The 19,297-nt window shown below is 48.1% G+C and overlaps 1 protein-coding gene across 3 annotated transcripts in view; it reads left to right on the forward strand.

Annotated features, from left to right (window-relative positions):
• Positions 1 to 7,692: 7,692 nt before the first annotated feature.
• Positions 7,693 to 19,297, forward strand: part of APLNR (apelin receptor) — a 46,784-nt gene continuing 35,179 nt past the window's right edge. For all 3 annotated transcript variants that reach the window (XM_024577787.3, XM_053923871.1, XM_053923872.1), the window contains exons 1-2: positions 7,693 to 10,059; positions 12,977 to 13,018. In XM_024577787.3, the coding sequence (XP_024433555.1) occupies positions 7,970 to 9,124 (1,155 nt within the window). In that variant the 5' untranslated portion in view covers positions 7,693 to 7,969 and the 3' untranslated portion in view covers positions 9,125 to 10,059; positions 12,977 to 13,018. The remainder of the gene's footprint in view (positions 10,060 to 12,976; positions 13,019 to 19,297) is intronic.

Below are 19,297 nucleotides of genomic sequence, written 5' to 3' on the forward strand. Positions count from 1 at the left end.
ACCCTGGGATGGGGGACCTGGTGTGGGGCTGGGACTCCTTGCTCCAGAGATATCCCTTCCAAATTTTTATCTACCAACCTGTCCATGTGGGACCAACCCATTCCATGTCCCCACCCCTCCTACCAGTCTGGATGGATGTGGATTCTTTAATTCTGTATTTGTTAGACTTCCATCAACTCGATTCCTGATGGTTTTGAGTGATGGTTTTTCCACAGTTTAGTTGTAATCTTGATGTGGTTGTGCGAGGAGGCGAGCCATGTTTTCCTATGCTGCCACCTTGACTGGAGGTCTCCTCCCACCCCACATTTGTCACATTTATAGTAGATGTTTCCTCCGCTTGTCTGTAACTTACAGCTTTGATGTCCTTATTATCACATGGGTTCTATAGGATTTCTCTTTTGTGTAGATTTTTCTAAATGTGAGATTTCTTTTCTACCTGAAGCCCACACCACACTCATTAATAGCAATTTTCTCTTGTGCCGATTCTCTGATGATATGGTAATGGGAAAAAATATAATAAAAAAATAAATAAATAGGATGTATTTATTTTATTACATTTATTGGGGTGATGTTGGTTATTAAGATCATGTAGGTTTCAAATGCACAATTTGATGAAGCATCATCTGCATCTTGCATTGTGTGCCCACCCCCCAAAGTCAAATCTGCTCCCATCACCATAGTTGGACCCCCTTCACCCTTTACTATCCCCTCACCTTCCTTCCCTCTGGGAACCATCATACTGTCGTCTATGAGTTTTTGTTTGTGTTTTTGTTCATTTGTTGCTTTTAGTTTTATAGCCTGCATATGAGTGAAATCATATGGTTCTTGACTTTTTCTGTCTGACTTCACTCAGCATCATATTCTCAAGATCCACCCATGTTGCCTCAAATGGCAATGTTTCATCTTTTCTTATGGCTGAGTCCAGGGTCACTTCAATGGCCACAAAGCCGTGGTTGGCTTTTCCAGCTTCATCCTCATTAGCCCCCAGATATTCCAAGCTCTTTCTCTTGCATCTCTTCACCTTTGCCCCTGTCTTTCTGACTACATGATGTCCCTTCCATGTTGGGAGCTTCACCTCTACTCTCTTGTTGAATCCTCCTACCAACCCCATAAGATAAATACTATAATAACTCCCATTTTACAGATGAGAAACCTGAGGCTCCTCACCATGGTAGCATGACTTGTGAGTGGCAGCCGTGTGCTCTGAACCACACTTCTCTATTGAAGGTCACACTGTTGAATGAGCAGTGATGCCCCCAGTTGGAAGGGAAATGGGCTGCCAGGCTCAGAAGTGAGTGTCTAGTCAACAGGTATTCAAGAGGCCCTCAGACTGGGGAACAATAGAGGAGATTACTGTGCTGGGTTGGGGTGGGGAGGCAACTTGACAATGCTCTTTGTAGTTATGAGGGGCTAGGATACATTCCCATTCCAGGAGAGGGTGTGCTCTGGGCAGTCTGGACAGGGCAGTGTGTCTCCACTGCCTGTTCTGGCCCCAGGTGAGGGGCTTGGCTTCCTTCCTTAGTGGTGCACACTGGCCTTCCCCAGCTCCTGCGGCCCTGGTGTGGCCTCAGGGCCGATTGCGTTGGTCTTCTCCCCTGGAGGGCCTGGCCCCACATCCTCCCATTGTCAGCGCTGATGGAGTACCTCGTTAATTTAGACTCACTGTAAATATTTTTGGAAACACCGCGTTGCTCTCTTGAAGGCTGGTAGGGCTCGGTGTGAGCGGGGCCAGGGTCCCGTCCTCTTCTTCCTGAGCTCCTTCCGGCCTCTGCTGGGTTTCCTGTCCTGGCTGTCTCCTTCCCAAGCTGCTCCTCCCATCCTAACAAAGGCCAGTGAGCTCCATGGAGAAAGGCTTCTACTGGACTGATCTCTAGGGAAGGGACAGGAAGACGGAATGGTGCAGGGGACAGAGTGCTTGACGGGATGGGGACACCTGGGTGAATTCCCTTTTCCTCCTTGGGCCTCACTTTCCAGTAAAGTCAAGTTTATGCAATAAACTTGCTTGCTTTCCTGTCCTCCCCTCACCAATGAGTTGCCACTTTGCAATGATTCTCTTTATCTAGCCCACTCCATTTATTAAATAATAATGAACTCATCTCAGTTTTGATTTATCAAAGGCATCCTGAGCAGCATGGAGCAACCAACCACTCACCACATCCAGGTGTGAAAATTCAAGCTCAGAAGATCAAGCTGCAAATCCAGGCAGGGCACTTGACATTTAGAGAGCTCGTTAAAGGGCAGGGGGGAACGTGCCTTTTCTGAAAGGTTTTAGGAAGTATGGATGCTGGCCCAGGCTACCTCCTGTCCCCTCTTCATACCTGACCTCAGTTGGGAGTCAATGGCCTCAGTGAATTTTAGGAACCTCGCCTATTCTAAGTCATAGGAAACTAGCCCCCATCCAGGAGGTTCTAAAGAAGGCTCTGACTGCTTCTGCGGTTTCAGAAATGCTGGTCCTGCTGCCTCCAGCCAAATGGTCCCCATGTATTTATTAAAGATCTGTTATGCATAAGATGCTGTGCTAAGTGAGTGGCGGCGGGGGGCGGGGGTGAGGTATGGTGGGTGAGAAGGTGAGAGGGGTGGATTCCAGACCCCTGTTGTTCACAGTCTAACAAACAGCCCGTTAGATGCAGCTTGATGTTGTGCAGGGAGAACAGACCTGCCCCGCGGTCCTGCCCATCACTGGCCTGCTCCCCTGAGAGTCAGTTTGCTTCCCTCTTTTGACCTTTTCAGTAAGAAATCCACTTCTCCAACTCTTCCGGGGAGCCACTGCCACAATTCCCCCAATCACACAAAGCCAGCCTTGCTGCCAATGTCCTCGTGTACAGATAGGGAAGCTGAGGCTCAGAGACAGACCTGTCTAGCGTGACACGGCAAGGCTAGAATGCCAGCGACTCAGTCTCTCTGCAAGCGCCCCCTCTCCATCGATTGTCTGCCTCATTATCCAGTTTAGCTTTCTGTCACTGAGTTCCCTGCCTTTACCCTTGTGTCTCTTGCCCGCTCTAGATCAGACACACAGATCAGGGACACGGTCTACATTTTCACCCAATTAATTCCATGTGTGCCCAGTGCCTCCAATAGGGTCTGCCCCATAGTAGCTGCTGAATAAACGTCTGCTCAGTGAATGAATTAGTAGCCAAGATGGAACTGGAACGTGTGTTTCCTGACTCCCAGGCCAGCGCATTTTCCTATGTTTGACGTCTCCAGAGTCAGGGGAGGTCCAGGCGGTGGGAGGATGGCTGGGAGTTTGGAGTAGCACCAAATGGTCTGGAGAAGGAGGGTCTGCTTTAATTGCCAGAAAGCAGCTGGCCATTTGTTTTTGGTCAGATAAGCTGCAAAAGCAGCCCTTGTGAGTGTGTGAGTCTGGAATGGGGCAGGGTTAGGGTGGCAGAGAGGGGAGCGGAATCCCAGAGTGGGCTGGGCAGCCCTCTGGTTCCCCCTGCTCCTGGGTCCTCCCCTCCCCTTTCCCTGTGATAACACCACCAGCTGTTAGGGACACAGCTGCTGCTGACTCTTGGGAAGGGAGAAAAGGGCCCTGTTGTCCTGGGTGAGTTCTGAAGCTGTGGAGTTCAAAGTAGACCTGTGAAGTGAGGGGGCTGGAGCCGGGAGCTGGGAGGGAGGAGGTGAGAAGTCAGCAAGGGGCAGAGAAAGGCAGCTTCCACTTTGATGTCGTCCACCCAGAGCTAGCAGCAAGGCCTGGCAAGGTTCCTGTGTTTCCCCCTCATCCTGAGCCCTTAGAGAGATCCAATTAGCCATGCTTTCCTGTCTTCCCAGGGGGATGTTTATCCAGATCCCTGACCCTACCACACACTCACAGTGTAAATACTGCACCCAAAGCCCCATGCACACACATGTCCTGTACGCTCACACCAGCCCTGCACACATGTGTCACAGCCACACAGCCATGGGCACAGGGGGCCAGGCTAGCTTCTGCTCTCTATGCCAGGAACCAACCTGGGGGTGGGGTGGTGAGAGCTATTGATTCCAGAGGTGCCCCAGCAGGCTTGGCTCTCCACAAAGGGGCCAGTCTGAGGCCCTGTTCCCCTGGATCTGTTCACCTCTGGCTCATCACAATACCCTAAGAAGTCACCCAGGAGAGACTGAAGTCCCCCAGGAAACCCACTCGGCCTCTCCAGGGCAGGGCAGCCTGGGGACACTGGCCAACAGTCCTGCCTTAGCTGCTGGTTTGCCAGATGGCTCAGCGTAGATTATTCTGGATCAGTTTAGCAAAAAGTTGCCCTTGTTAATGAAGGAGAGAAGCCCTGGGGTGCGGATCAGCCCTTTCAATCCTTTTCCTGATAGTGTTTTCATGGCTATAATTTACCAGGCACCAAATGGAGGCAGGGCAGGAATGAAAAGCAGGTTCTGCCCAGGTACTCTCTCTCTGCTGAGGGCTGCCTTCTGAGCCTTGGGGGCACATAAGGTCTGCCTCCAGCTACTGGTCCTTAAACCTTCATCTTCTGTGTTGGGTGTCAGGCCGGGTAAGCCATGAGGAGGGCTGATTCTGCTCGTTTTTGCCATTGCTGGTTGCACTCAGCCCATCTGGTTCCAGCTGGCTCTTGGCTGGAGGCCAGGTCGCATCGGCAGCACTCCACCTCCTCTGGCCCCAGTCAGTGGCATCCTCCCAGCCTTGGGCCCCCGTTTCAACCAGTCTCATTCCTCTGGTGAGATTAACTGCTTCTTACCCCCTGTGAGGCAGAAAGCCGGAGGCCAGAGGATTAAAGTGATGGATGTATTTCTTCTCCCACGGGATCTCTATCTGGCTCAGGATCCAAGTGGGAACAAGGAGGGAGAGGGACCTGATTTCAGGGCACTCCCAGCTCACTTGACTCCTCCCTCTATGTTCCCAGCTGCCAAGGACAGGGCTACCTGCATCCCTCTGGGAGAGCAGAGAAGTTTGAATTCACTGGAGGTCTTGAACTTGGTCTTTATTCTGGAGTGTCCTGAGCAGTCACTTTATTTATAACAGGAGCATCATCTGTGAGCTGACTTGAGCCAAACACATTCCTGCACAATGCTAATGTCCCTTTTGATAGGCCAACTTTGAAGAAGTCTGACATGGTTGAAGGTTAACCATTGCCACCCAAGTTTGCTGTCAGATTATGACCATCAGTCATTCTGCCGTGCACACAGGCCGCTATTAGACAAACATGCAGGAGCAAGCTGGTCCCAGGCCGTTTGGACCCTGGGTACTGTGAGAGCCAGGAAGCCCCAGCTTGGGTCCTGTTGGGTGTCCCAACCATCATTTTTCAGACAAGAAAAGATTTCAGCCAAGATTCTAGGGTCCTGTTAACTGTCCAGCTGGCAGCGGGCAGCCAGGAATCCTCTTTGGGAATGGCTAGGCACCGGGGCTGTTTCTGGATAAAGCTATGTTGCTAACTAACCCTGAGGGTTTAGTACAGACTGTTCCCTGGCAGGGTTCTTATGCCCTGTTCAATCAAGAGTGGGGAGTCTCTCTAAAATATTTTAGTCAATCTATTTTTAATTTTCCCCAAGAGAGCTTATTTGAAAGTAAATTCCATGCATCCTAGCGCTGTTGTACATTTCTATAATGCTCAACAGATGACAAATGCCTCAGTTTAAAAAGGGTTGGAGTTTTTCCTTTGGGAACATAGTGGTTTAGTCTGCGAACTCAAGACAGCCTTGGTTCAAGTTCTGTTTCTGGCAATTACTAGCCAGGTGACCTTGACCAAGTCATTCTTCCTTCCTGTGCCTGAGTTTCCTCATTTGGAAAATGAGAGTACCTACTTCTTAAAGTTGCCTTGACAATTAAAGGAGATAAATACATATAAAATAGAAAATGTTTAGAAGAATGCCTAGCACATAGTAGGGGCTCAATAGGTAATCCTCAGGACAAACGTCAAGGTGTTCTCTTTCTCAGATTGCCTTTAGCTAAATGTCACCCAAGACCCTCAGGATCCTCCTTATCTTTCTCTCCAGCCTCTTTCTGCATCTCCCATTGCACCTGAAGGCTTTGGCCATGTTTATGTTCATTTTACTACCTTTGCACTTTATGTTTCTTCCTCCTGGTCTATGCTCCCTGTTTTTCTCCCACCTTCTATTTTTGTCAAACTCCTGTTCAAACAGCACCAACTGGGAGCCTGAGGACATGTTTTCCTTGTCCTGGCCTATCTTTTTAAAAAGGAATTTAATTTCTCAAATTTAAAAATCAGGAAATTTCTCATAAAATCCAGAATTTGAAGTTATGTTGAAAAACTGGGAAGGTGTGAAAATGCTGGCAACCAGAGACTGAGCTGGGGTGGCCTCCTTCTGAGTGGAGCGTGCTTGCTCTGGTTTGCTGCTGGCTCCACCGCTCCCTATTGTCTCAAACTGGCTGCTTTACCTGTATACATTCTTAGCCTTGGCCTTGTGGGTATCTAAGTTTGGGGGTCCCTGCTTTAAGGCATCTGCAGAAGAGTTGCTGACCAAGCCTCCCTTGAGACAACAGATTCTAGTTTTCTGAGACCTTTACTTGGGTTGCGGACAAGATTCATCTCCTGATTTTGTGTCATCTCATCCCTGCCCACCTTTAGATGACCTCCTCCACTCTTGGGGTGGGTATTTTTTACCTCACCTTTTGCACACCTCCCTCCTGCCTGCCAAGTGGTCCCAGAGAAGTGGGCAGACAGGGTAAAATGAGTTCCTAGAGGACTACTCCATGGCATCTACTCAGCAGCGGCCCGTTTCTCTGCTTCCTCCTCTGGTTGTAACTTCCTGTCCCCACATGGCCTCATAGAAGCCTCCTGGTCCACGCAGGGCGTACACACTTGAGGCTGAAATTCTCATTGTAAAATCTTTATTCTCATTGTACAGTACTTCCTCCTCTTTTCATTCTCTGCCTAATTCATCCATCTCCTTATTCACTCAACAGCCACGTAGTGATCACCAACTACATGCTGGGCACTGTTAAGTGCTTGGAGAAGAGGAAAAGCAAACAATAACACCAGACCAAAATTCATCCTGTGATGTCTGGAAAGACATTTACCTTGTTAGGTCTCAGTTTCCCCACAGATTTAATGACTTGATTAGAGATTCTTTTCTCCGGGTTTGTTTTTATCCCGTCACTCTGTCCTGACTCTCTGAAACTTTTTATACCATATGCAAACTGCTATCTGCCATCAGCTTACGAGCGCTAGAGAAATCTCCCTGTCACTGTGTCTGTAAAATATAAAAGTTCCCAGAAATAGGGTCAGAGCTGAAGGGCAAAGGAGAATGAAGTCTGGTCTGGGTGGGGGCTAGGAGGACAGGAGTGGAGGGAGGGTGAGACAGACTCAAAGGGCAAGACTGCCTGCCAGGAGGGCTTGCCAGATGCTCAGACCATCCTTGGAAATCTCACCCTCCTAGTCCCCAACCCGCCCTGGCTCTGGCTCAGGCTAAATTGCAATGTGCATAATTTGCCCCATTTTGAGAAGATGGGAGGGGGTGAAAACAGGAGGGAGGTGAAGACTGAGAAGGGAGTGCTCCAAAGGCCAGAGGAAACCAGAGGGATAGAGGCGGGACCAGGGGGAGAGCTGGCTGCAAGCCACAGATAACATTCTGCCCAGCACGGCAGGGGTCAATTTGGTCCACTTGCCCGGTGACAAGCAGGAAAAAAAAAAAAAAAGTGGGCTGTAACTTAAAGATCTTAAGACTCACAAGTGAGGGGTTGGTTTGGAGGTGGGAGGAGGGAGTGACGAGCCAAGGAGGAGACAGAGACTCAGGAGGGCGCAGGAAGTGTCTCAGCTGAGGCTGGGGTGAGGCAGGAGAGGGTGGAGGGAAGTCTGCAGGAGAAGGCATCCTCCAGGGTCCCAAGAATCTGAAGGCAGCTCCTCCCGCTGCTGGGAAGGGCTCTGGACACCTTCAGCAGTTCTTGCCTGCTCTCCACTTCTCAGTCAAGCCAGGAGCCCTGGGTGCTTGCTTGCTGAGTTGGTGACACAGCCACGGAGCTTGTTCCCCCGGGGACCTCCTGCTTGTCTTCTCTTTGTCCCCCAGCATGGAGGAAGGTGTTGAATTTGATGACTATGGGGCAGACAACCAGTCTGAGTGTGAGTACACAGACTGGAAGTCCTCAGGGGCCCTCATCCCTGCCATCTACATGCTGGTCTTTCTCCTGGGCACCACGGGCAACGGCCTGGTGCTCTGGACCGTATTTCGAAGCAGCCGGGAGAAGAGGCGCTCTGCTGACATCTTCATCTCCAGCCTGGCGGTAGCTGATCTGACTTTTGTGGTGACCCTGCCACTGTGGGCCACCTACACCTATCGGGACTATGACTGGCCCTTCGGTACCTTCGCCTGTAAGCTCAGCAGCTATCTCATCTTTGTCAACATGTACGCCAGTGTCTTCTGCCTCACTGGCCTCAGCTTTGACCGCTACCTGGCGATCGTGAGGCCCGTGGCCAATGCTCGCCTGAGGCTACGGGTCAGCGGGGCTGTGGCCACGGCAGTCCTGTGGGTGCTGGCTGCCCTCCTGGCCATGCCGGTCATGGTGTTCCGTGCCACAGCCCCCACGGTGCTTCCCAACCTGGACAACATCACCAAGATGCAGTGTTACATGGACTACTCCATGGTGGCCACCACCAACTCAGAGTGGGCCTGGGAGGTGGGCCTTGGGGTCTCGTCCACGGCCCTGGGCTTTGTGGTGCCCTTCACCATCATGCTGACCTGCTACTTCTTCATCGCGCAAACCATCGCAGGCCACTTCCGCAAGGAGCGCATTGAAGGCCTGCGGAAGCGACGCCGGCTGCTCAGCATCATCGTGGTGCTGGTGGTGACCTTCGCCCTGTGCTGGATGCCCTATCACCTGGTGAAGACGCTCTACATGCTGGGCAGCCTCCTGCACTGGCCCTGCGGCTTCGACCTCTTCCTCATGAACGTCTTCCCCTACTGCACCTGCATCAGCTATGTCAACAGCTGCCTCAACCCCTTCCTATACGCCTTCTTCGACCCCCGCTTCCGCCAGGCCTGCACCTCCATGCTCTGCTGGGGCCACAGCCGGTGTGGGAGCACCTCCCACAGCAGCAGCGGGGAGAAGTCGGCCAGCTACTCCTCGGGGCACAGCCAGGGGCCAGGCTCCAACATGGGGAAGGGAGGAGAGCAGACACAGGAAAAATCCATCCCTTACAGCCAAGAGACCCTTGTGGTTGACTAGGGCTGGGATCCCAGAGAAGCCTGGTGCCGTCTGTCCCACCGCAGCCCTTGCCCTTGCTCTCTGAAAGTCAGGTAGCATGAGGGCACTTTCTCTCTTGCACTTGATTCCTTTCCCGGCTCCCTGCCTCCTGCCTCCCTCCTGTACTCCTTTCTCCTTCAGTTTTGGGCAGATGTTTGGGGTGTGGTAGAAGGACACAGAGCCCTGCAGACCCATGCTCAGCCACTCAGCATCTGTGAGACTGACTTTGTACTAGTCTCTTAACTTCTCTGAGCCTCACGTTCTCCATTTGTGTAAAGTTAGGAGGAAAATGGGGGAAGTTATACTGGCACTAAAACGATGTGTTCATATGTCTCAATAAAATTTGGTTTCCCCACTTCCATCCTTCTTTCTTGGATCTCCAGCTCTTTTTCCTCCCTCCTTTCTGTTGAGTTTTCTCTACCCTTGTCCTCCTGCTGTTTTTCCCTCTATCTCTGCATTTTTTTTCTCTGAATCCTTGCCTCTGGCTCCCACCCCCTCCCTCTCCCATTGCTCATCACCCCCCCATCCCTTCTTCATTTTTTTACCTCCTCGTTGTGAGGGGCTCCTAAGGGTTAAGAATCCTGAAGCTTGTAAACACTGCCCCTGTTCAAGCTCTTTATCCTGTTCTCTGAGGAAGCCAAGGAAGCAAGCTGGGGCGGGGGTGGGCTGGGTGTCAGTGAAGAGTTAGTACTCCAGTCTGCAGACGGAGCTCCAGAACTTTCCTCCAGATCGGATCAGAGTGCTGTGATTTCAGGCACCTGGGGCGGGGGTAGGGAGCTCCTTTCCTGCAGCCCACCCATGGTACCAACTAGATGTGTTTTCTCTAGTTTTCCTGGGACCCTGTCATCCACCCCTTTTCTCTGCGGGAACTGGAAGTCACTGGGGTTGTCAAGCAACGGGCTCCTTGGATTCCTCCTGTGAGTAGGGGGTTGGGAAGGGAAGGTGGAGGAAAAGGGGAGTCAGCATTTGGTCTATGCGCTGCTTGGCCTCACTCCCCAAATCCTGCAACCTCCTCCAGAGCTGAGCTGACCCCACCCCACCTGTCTCCCCCAGGGCATTTTTCTTGGGCACTGGTACTACTCAGTGCCATGAGTTACTTTGGCTGCGGTGGAGACTCTTGTCTTGTGTGTGTATATATATATAAGCCTGGATGAACATAGCATGATAGCAGCGTGCCTATGTTTATGTCACTTGTCACTTGGATGAACCTCCCTTCCCTGCAACACATATATCTCCATTTTTCTTTGAGGGAAGAAGGGACATATTGAGGCAATATTAAATAAACATGAGCCCACCCCCACTGGATTTGGGGGCTGTGACGGCTGGTCCGTGCTTTAAGAGAGAAGTCTGTGTTCATGTTTGCTCCTGGCTCCCTGTAGGGACATGTTTCCCCAAAACAGCTGGCAACTGAGGCTTGGGATAAACCGTATAGTCTTATGTGCTGGGTCCTCATGCTTTCGCTAGTTCCATGAGGCAAACAGGAGGCTGCTGAAGAGCTGCCCTTGGCCCCTTTCCCAGGCCTTCTCACTTTGCTTTGAGTTCATGGTTTCCTTCAGCACCCTCCCTGTTTCCAGGGTCTGTGACCTTTTCCTAAGGGGGGGGGGGGTACCAACTTGCCATGGGAAGAAGAGCTCTGTGGGTTTTTTCTCACCTCATCTTGATGATGGGACCCCTTGGCTTCTCCCACTCTGATTGGGGGCTGGGAACAATGACTGGAACAGCCACACAGGGCTGACAGCAGATGTCCACACACCCAGAGAGACCTTGGGGATGAAATTGATGGTGGGGCCTTTGTGAGCTGGGAGCAGCATGTGTATATTCTGGGTTTTGCTTAGAAGATTCTGGACGTGGAGGACAAGACATAAACCACAGAGGCAGGAAGAGCCCAGCTTGGTGTAAATGGACATCTTGGCTATTGTTGGGATGGAGCCAACTCTGGGAGCAGAGGAAGGAGGAGACAGAGAATGTAGAGACTCGACTTAGTAGTCTCCCCATCACAACCCAGAATCTTCCACAGACTCACTTTCTTGGCCCAGGGCTGTCCTCAAAGCATCCAGTCAAGGGTGAAAGAAGCTTCTACAAGGGAAGAAGGTACCCCTCTTAGGCTCCCCTGGGGATCTGCAGGGACCTCCTGCCTGGAACTCAGCAGCAGTCCTGGGCAGAGGGTGGAGGAGTCTGCCTGCTGTGCCCTTCCCTCAACCCCTACCCCACCCCTTCTTCAGAATGTCTGTGCTATTTTCTGACCCTGTTGGTCACTGCGGTTCATCAAATAAATCTGTTTTGTGTAACTATTGTGTTCAAAGACTCTTCTCACACAAGTGTCTTGGGCTGCTGAAAGGACCCCCAGTTTACAAACATTATAGTGGGAGATGGAGTGAGCCTGGCTGAGAGGGAGCAAGAGGGGACGTGGAAGCTGAAAGGACTAAAGTGGGAAACCGGAAAAGATGTGGGGAGGCAGGGAGAAGATGGAGGAAATAGACCCCAGGGAAGCAAAGGCTGTGGAGTGAGAGAAGAAAGAAGACAAAGCAGAGGGATGGGGAGCAGACATGCTACATTTTTGTCCTCAGAAAAGCCTAAAACAAATGGGCACACATTTTGGAGTCTGGAGCATAAGTCCAGGGGAAAATATTAACATTTTTTCCCATAGAGGCAGACCTATTATTTACTCATTCATCTCTTTATTCATTTATCATCCCTTATTAACCTTTCATTCATTCATTCATTCATTCATTCAGTATCACTTGAGCGTCCATTCAGTTTAGACCAGAAGTTCCAATGCTTGTTCTCCAATCAGAGTCACTCTGGATGGTTTGAAAATAATCATCTTCAGTGTCACCCAGACCAATGAATCTGAGTCTCCTGGACTCACCCTAGATGTTTATAATTAGTAAAATCTGCTCAGATGACTTTGCAGGGAGGCCAGGTTTGGAGAGGTCTCCATCTACATAGATTCTAAATTAAAGTGGGTACAAAAGACTAGAGTCAGAGGCAGGGGAAGCCGGGCTCTGGATGGTCATGGATCTGGGGGAGGACAGGGCTGGAATGATCCTCAGGGGGAAATATTCAGTTGAGAGATGTTTCCACACCTCTCTACAAAGGCCTCTGGTACTAAAAACATTTGCAGATGACACAACCATTATGGTGAAACAGATGGGAACACGAGAGTTCACATTTACTGCGTTTTACCACTGTGCTAGCATTTTCCAAGCACCATCTCATTTAACCCTTGCAATCCTTTGAGAAGGGCACCTTCACCTCATTTTGCTGAAAAGGACATTGGAGTTCAGGGAGCTAGTTAGGTCCCTCAACCAAGGTTACACAGCCAGTTCATGGAAGAGACAGACCTGGAAGCAGCCAAGTATAACTCCAGAGCCCACGCTCTCAACCCCTGTTACTTCCAAAGTACAGAAGATGCTGTTCTAGGTGGCTGGGAAGGAAGGTGAGGTGTCATCTGTAAGGTGCCTGCCACGCGTGGACCACACATGGAGAGTACTCCATGAACAGGCAGGGACAGGGCAGAATTGGGACAGGAGACGGATGTGGACAATTCATGAGAGGGCTGGAGAAAGAGAGAGGAGAAAGAGAGAGAGGTGGGAGGGGAAGGAAATGGAAGAGAAACAGAGACAGAGACACAAAAAAGGAGAGACAGAGACAGAGAGAGAGAAGAGAAATAGAGACAGAGAGTGAGAAGGCAGGTGAGAAGCAGAGGCTGGGAGGAGCTGGAGGACACGGTAGCTATCAGTGTTTGTTTCAGTCTTCTGAAACACACCAGGGAAAACCCTGCAGGAATTGACAACTGTAATGACAAACTATACATGCTACTTTTTTTTACAGATGCTGAAAAAAAATCTTACCAACTCTCCAGGGAAATTTAAAGTAAGTTACCACCCTTCCCGCCCCCCATTGTAAGATTATAGAGCACTTAATAATTCATGTGTTCACACACTTCTTCATTTTATTCACTCATTCACTCACTCACTTGTTTATTCAACAAGCCCTTATTTATTACCTACGTGCCGAGCAGTGTGCTGGTCACAGGATCAAATGGTGAACATGACCCAGGGACTGCCAATTTGTGGTGGAAACTGACAGTTGAATGAGTGATTATGATTGAGTTTGGTTTGAAGGAAGGGAATGTAGGAAGTGTTTGGAGGTCCTGATCGAGACAATGGAATGAATCAGTCTGGGTGGATGCCAGGAAGCTGCTGGCAAGAGTGAAGGGGAGTAGTCCATGGAGAAACTGTTCTTTGCAGAGGAAATGCCCACAAATAAGAGAACATGCAGCCCCTCTGAGGAACTGGAAAGAGAGCTCATCTTGTTTTCACCCCAAACCCACTCCCAGCTTTGGGAGATGACCCAGGCAGAGGCACGAGGGAAAAACTTGCCCAGTTCTCAGGGTGTGGATGACAAGCAGATTGGGGTCTGGGACTAAAATCTGGTCTCTAAACTCCTTAGGGGAGCCAGAGTTTTTTTGTGTGTATGACTTCTAGTTTCTTTTCTCCCTGGGCTTGAGTTGTCTTCCTGTAAGATACCTGCCAGGGTCTTTCAAATGGGCTAGGAGTTCAGTTGGAGAAAGATGCTAAGAAGAGGCAGATGGATCTCTTGGGAAGACACTCATCTGAAGCTAGAATGACACCCAGCATAGCAGGATCTAGATATGATGTCCCACATCTCAGCAGGTAGTACTCTGTCTGAACTCCAGGGGGTTCGAAGATTGTAGGCCCTGATTCATTGGGTGCAGCTCTTCTCAGTTATTGCCCAAAGTACTTATAAAGTCACTGTAAGTGACCTTTGAGTCACAAAGAGGTGACACAGGGAGATTAAAATTAAGTGTGTACAAGAAAGGAGATTTGGAGATGTTGGGCTGATTCTAGAAATTTCAATTTGTAGTTCGAGCATTAGAGTATCAAGCAATGTTCATTGATTTGTTCATCCAACAAACTTTATTTTTTATTTTATTTAACTATTAAAATATTTTAATGCTCATCCAAGGGCATTTTTTCATTGTGTGTGTGAGAGACAGAGAGAGAGAGAGAGAAGCATTGATGTTAAAGAGAAACATCAATTAGTTGCCTTCTTGTATGCACCACGACCAGGGATGGAACCTGCAACCTGACTGGGAATCAAACTCACAACCTTTAGGTCAACAGGATAATGCTCCATCCAACTGAGCCACACTGTCCAGAGCAAAAAACTTTTATTCAGTACCTACAATATGCCTGAGACTCTTAGAAGCTGCAGATACAGAGGTAGACCAGACATGATCTGTTTTCCAGTTTTACCCTACCATTGAATAGATGGGTAAATTAAGACCCACAGAGGGAGAACAATTTATACAAGATCTCATGGTGAAAAGACGGCAGGTGGGACTAGAACTCATGCTTTTTACTGCCAGGCAAGACTATGTTCCATAGCTCCAAGCTTAGAAAAGAGAGAAGGTCTTTTATTGAGATTATGAAGAACAAGTGGAGTGGGTCAAAACAATGGTGGACCACTAACTGGGAGGAGGAGGGAACAAAGGTGCTTGAAGATGATTAGCTATAGTTTTGTTAATATACCTTTTATTTTAGAAGAGTTTTATTTTATTTTTTAAATTATATCTTATTGATTATGCTATAGAGTTGTCCTGATTTTTCTCCCTTTGTCTCCCTCCACCCAGCATCCCCCAATCCCTCAGGCAATTCTCACACCATTGTTCATGTCCATGGATCATGATATAAGTTCTTTGGCTACTTCATTTTCTATACTGTACTTTACATCCCCATGTCTATTCTGTAAGTACTTATTTGTAATTCTTAATCACCTCATCTCTTCACCCATTCCCCTATAACCACCCGCCCCCCAACCCCATCTGGTAACCATGAAAACATTCTCTGTATCCATGATTCTGTCTTTGTTCTTCTCGTTTGCTTAGCTTGTTTTTTAGATTCAATTGTTGATAGGTATATATTTTTGCCATTTTATTGTTCATACTTTTGATATTCTTCTTTTTCTTAAATAAATCCCTTTAACACTTCACATAATAATGGTCTGGTGAGGATGAACTCCTTTAGTTTTTTCTTGCCTGGAAAGCTCTTTCTCTGCCCTTCAATTCTAAATGATAGCTTTAATACTCTGGTTTCTTTTCAGATCGCATAAATCTTTCTCCTGTTACTAAATGATAGCTTTACTGGGCAGAGCAGTCTTGGCTGTAGGTCCTTGCTTTTCATGACTTTGTATATTTCTTACCAGTCCCTTCTAGCCTGCAAAGTTTCTTTTGAGAAATCAGCTGACAGTCTTACAAGAACTCCCCTGTAAGAAACTAACTTCTTTTCTCTTGCTGTTTTTAAGATTCTCTCTTTATCTTTAAACTTGGCATTTTAATTATGATGTGTCTTGGAGTGGGCCTCTGTGCATTCACCTTGTTTGGGACTCTCTGTGCTTCCTGGACTTGCATGCGTATTTCTCTCACCAAATTAGGGAAGTTTTCTTTCATTATTTTTTCAAATAGATTTCCAATTTCTTGTTCTTTCTCTTTTCCTTCTGGCACACCTATGATGCAAATGTTGGATCTCTTGAAGTTGTCCCAGAGGCTGCTTACACTACCCTCATTTTTTTTGGATTCTTTTTTCTTCTTGTTGTTCTGATTGGTTGTTTTTTGATTCCTCATGTTCCAAATCATTGACTTGACTCTTGGCTTCATCCACTGTACTGTTGTTTCCCTGTAAATTGTTCTTTATTTCAATTAATATACCCTTCATTTCTGACTGGATCTTTTTTATGCTGTTGAGGTCCTCACTAAGGTCTTTTAGCATCCTTGTAACCAGTGTTTGAACTCTGCATCTGATAGATTGCTTACCTCCATTTTGTTTACTTCTTTTTCTGGAGCTTTGATCTGTTCTTTCATTTGGACCATGTTTCTTTGTCTCCTTATTTTGGCAGCCTCCCTGTGTTTGTGTCTATGTATTAGGTAGAGCTGCTAAGTTTCTGTGTCTTGGTATTGTGGTCTAATGTCGTAGTTGTCCTGTAGGGTTCAGTGGCCCAGTTTCTCCTATCACCCAAGCTGGGTACTCAAGGTGTGCCTTTCATGTGGGCTGAGTACACCCTCCCCTTGTAGTTGAGCCTTTGTTGCTGTTGGCAGATCAATGGGAGGGATTTACCCAGGCCAGCCAGCTGAAAGGATTGGCTGTGACCACTGACAACAAACCTCCACCCTCTGTGGAGGATCAGCTGGGCAGAGGCAGAGTGATGGTGCTTTGATGTGGTCTGTAGCTGTCCACTGGGTGCACTGGCCCTGGGGTTTCTGGGGCAGTGCAGGCCAAGGTCAGTCCCCACCTGTGTTTTTCTTGGGGCACTCCATTTACACTATAAAGCAATCTGAGATGGCTGCTACTTGTTCTGGGCTTGGAGATTCCCAAGCAAAGCCAGGCTGTGAATCTAGGCTGGCTGCTCCTAGTGCTGGGCCTGGGGCTCACTGAGGCCAGCTGTAGCTTGTTTGATAGGATTTAGGAAGTTGTGAAGCATGAACCAAGACCAGCCATTCATATGGAAAAGTAGTTTGGGTGGGCCTGTAAATTGGGTGGGGTGAAGTCTCTGGGGATTTCCAAGGTGGGTCAAACAGTGTTAGCCAGGTTGATGGATTCTCAGATATGGCATCAGCTTGCAGGCTCTGTGTGGGGAGGGTTTAGAAAAGGGACAATGGCCTCCTCTTGCTTTGATGCCAGACACTTCAGTTTCTTCTTGTATACCATTGGTGCCTTTCAAGCTGGTACCTCAGTGCTGGAGCTTAGAGGGAGTGAATCTGAGTAGGTGAGTCTGTGCGTGGTTCTTTAAGAGGAACTGCTTGGGACTCCAGAAGTTTCTTTTACCGACTCAATCCTCACTGGTTTTTGCAGCCAGAAGTTGTGGGGACTTATCTTCCTGGCATTGGAACCCTGGGTTGGGAGTCCTGGTGTGGGGCTGAGACTCTTTCCTCCTGAGATATCCCTTCCAAATTTTTATCCACCACACATGGGTAGGGACCAGCCCGCTCTGGGTCAGCACTCCTCCTACCAGTTTGGATGGATGTAGTTTCTTTAATTCTGTAGTTGTCAGACTTCCACTCAACTTGATTTCTGATGGTTCTGAGTGATGGTTGCTCTACATTTTAGATGTAATTTTGATGTGGTTATGTGAAGAGGTGAGCTATGTCTGCCTATGCTGCTATCTTGACTGGAAGTCCTAGAAGAGTTTTAGATTTAAGAAGCATTGCTGATCTAGTACAGAGAGTTCCATATATTCCACATCCACATTCCTTTATTAACACTTTACGTTGGTATGACACACTTGTCATAATTAATGAACCAACATTGATACATTACTATTAACTCAGTCCATATGTTATTCAGATTTCCTTAGTTTTTACCTTATGTCCTTTTTCTGTTCTAGGGTCCCTTCCAGGAGACCTTATTATATTTAGTCATTATGTCACCTCGGGCTTTTTTTTGGCCGTGACAGTTTCTCAGACTTTGTTTTTGTTGGCCCTGACAGTTTTGAGAAGTATTGATACATGTCCAGTATTTTGTTCTGTGTACTTTTTCAACAAATAGGTTTTTATTGCCATGAACCAGGCATATGCCAGGTAGATGATAAGGAGAGAGCAATAAATAACATTCAAATGATTCCTGCTCGTTTGCAGTTTAACAATGAGTAATAAATTGTGTTGTAGTAAGCATCACTGCAGGGGAAGCACAGCATGCCGTGGAGGCACACACCCACCTACTGGTGTGCAATGATGAATGAGCACAGACAGGCTAACCCGCTGGCTGAAAACACAGGTCCACCTGCAGTCCCACCTGGGTTTAAATGTCTGGCATTCTCTCCCACCTCCAACACACCCTAGAGCTCATTTCTCGCTTGAATAACTGGAAATCTGCAGACATGAGACAAAAACATATCATATTCAATGGACATCTTACCTCACACTGGTCTGTTCTTTATTATTTAGTCATGTGACTCATCTCTTGCTCAATTGAGAATGCCTCCTATATGGACAGAGGATAGTGAGAAATGGAGTCCCCAAATCTGCTTGAACTACACTCCATGTCAGCACCCTTCTTGTCCTTTACGTCATGTCCCCTGAGCACTGGAGACACACCTCTAGAAGTTCCCTGATTGGCTGCCCTGGAATGGCTCTGTGTGCTTGTGTGTCTCCTCTGTTCCACAGGCAGCTCCTCCAGTGTAGGGACTGTGTTTACAGATCTTTGTACTCCTGGTGCCTGGAATGGAGCAGGTGCTCAAAGTGTGTTTGCTTAGACATTTGAACCACTAGATAAAGAAAGTTCAGGAGGAAAGGTGAAAAGCACTGATTTTTGCTTAAATCAAAAAAGTTGAGTGCTTTAAAAAAAACACCAGAAAACTGAAGTAAAGACTGGTGCCAGAAGTGATGTGCCAAGATTGATGAGAACTAAGATTACTAACCACTGACACAACAACATCAAATAGCCTTGTCCCCTTCTAGCTGCTGCTTGGGAACCAGAGAGCCAGAACACAGGATTAGTTAAACCCTGTCCCTGGGGGGCACCTCTGGTATTCTCGTATGTAGAATTCCTCAAGTTATAACTTTGCAGCGATCAGTTCAGAATTTATGCTGCACACTATGTCTTCAAGTCTCTGTGGCTGGATGATGGTGTGCAAGGCTGGTTGGCTTCCTGCGGAAGTGATTGGTGTTCCAGCTGGAGTTGGTACTGAGTCAAACAGCTTCTGGGAACCAATGTTCAAGGAGGAAGGACTCTCATGATGATGGGATGTACCAAGAGTGAAAAATAAAATATTGGACTTCCCCTTCTATAAAAATGCTCAAGGAAAACTTCTCTTCCGGACCCTAAGAAAATCTAGGCCAAGTTTAAGGGCATCCAAGATTTGTCCGTTTTTCTTCTGGGTCTGGAATATGTCCATAAGTTCAAGAGGTTTTCTTGTATGATAGAGATGAAATGACCTCTGATGATAAGAGAGACACCCAGGCTTCATTTTAGGTGGACTACTTTGGTTTCTTTGGCAGAGAACAGACTTGAGCAGCAGAGACAATAGTGACCCAGAGTTTGGGGACTGTCATCCAAAGGTGCCAGGATTGAAGAGCATGAATGTGACCCTTGCCCTTAGGAAAAAGGATGCACCAATATTGTGGTTAGTTGGTTT

The sequence above is a fragment of the Desmodus rotundus genome, chromosome 5 (assembly GCF_022682495.2).
Source record: "Desmodus rotundus isolate HL8 chromosome 5, HLdesRot8A.1, whole genome shotgun sequence".
NCBI classification, from domain to species: Eukaryota; Metazoa; Chordata; class Mammalia; order Chiroptera; family Phyllostomidae; genus Desmodus; species Desmodus rotundus.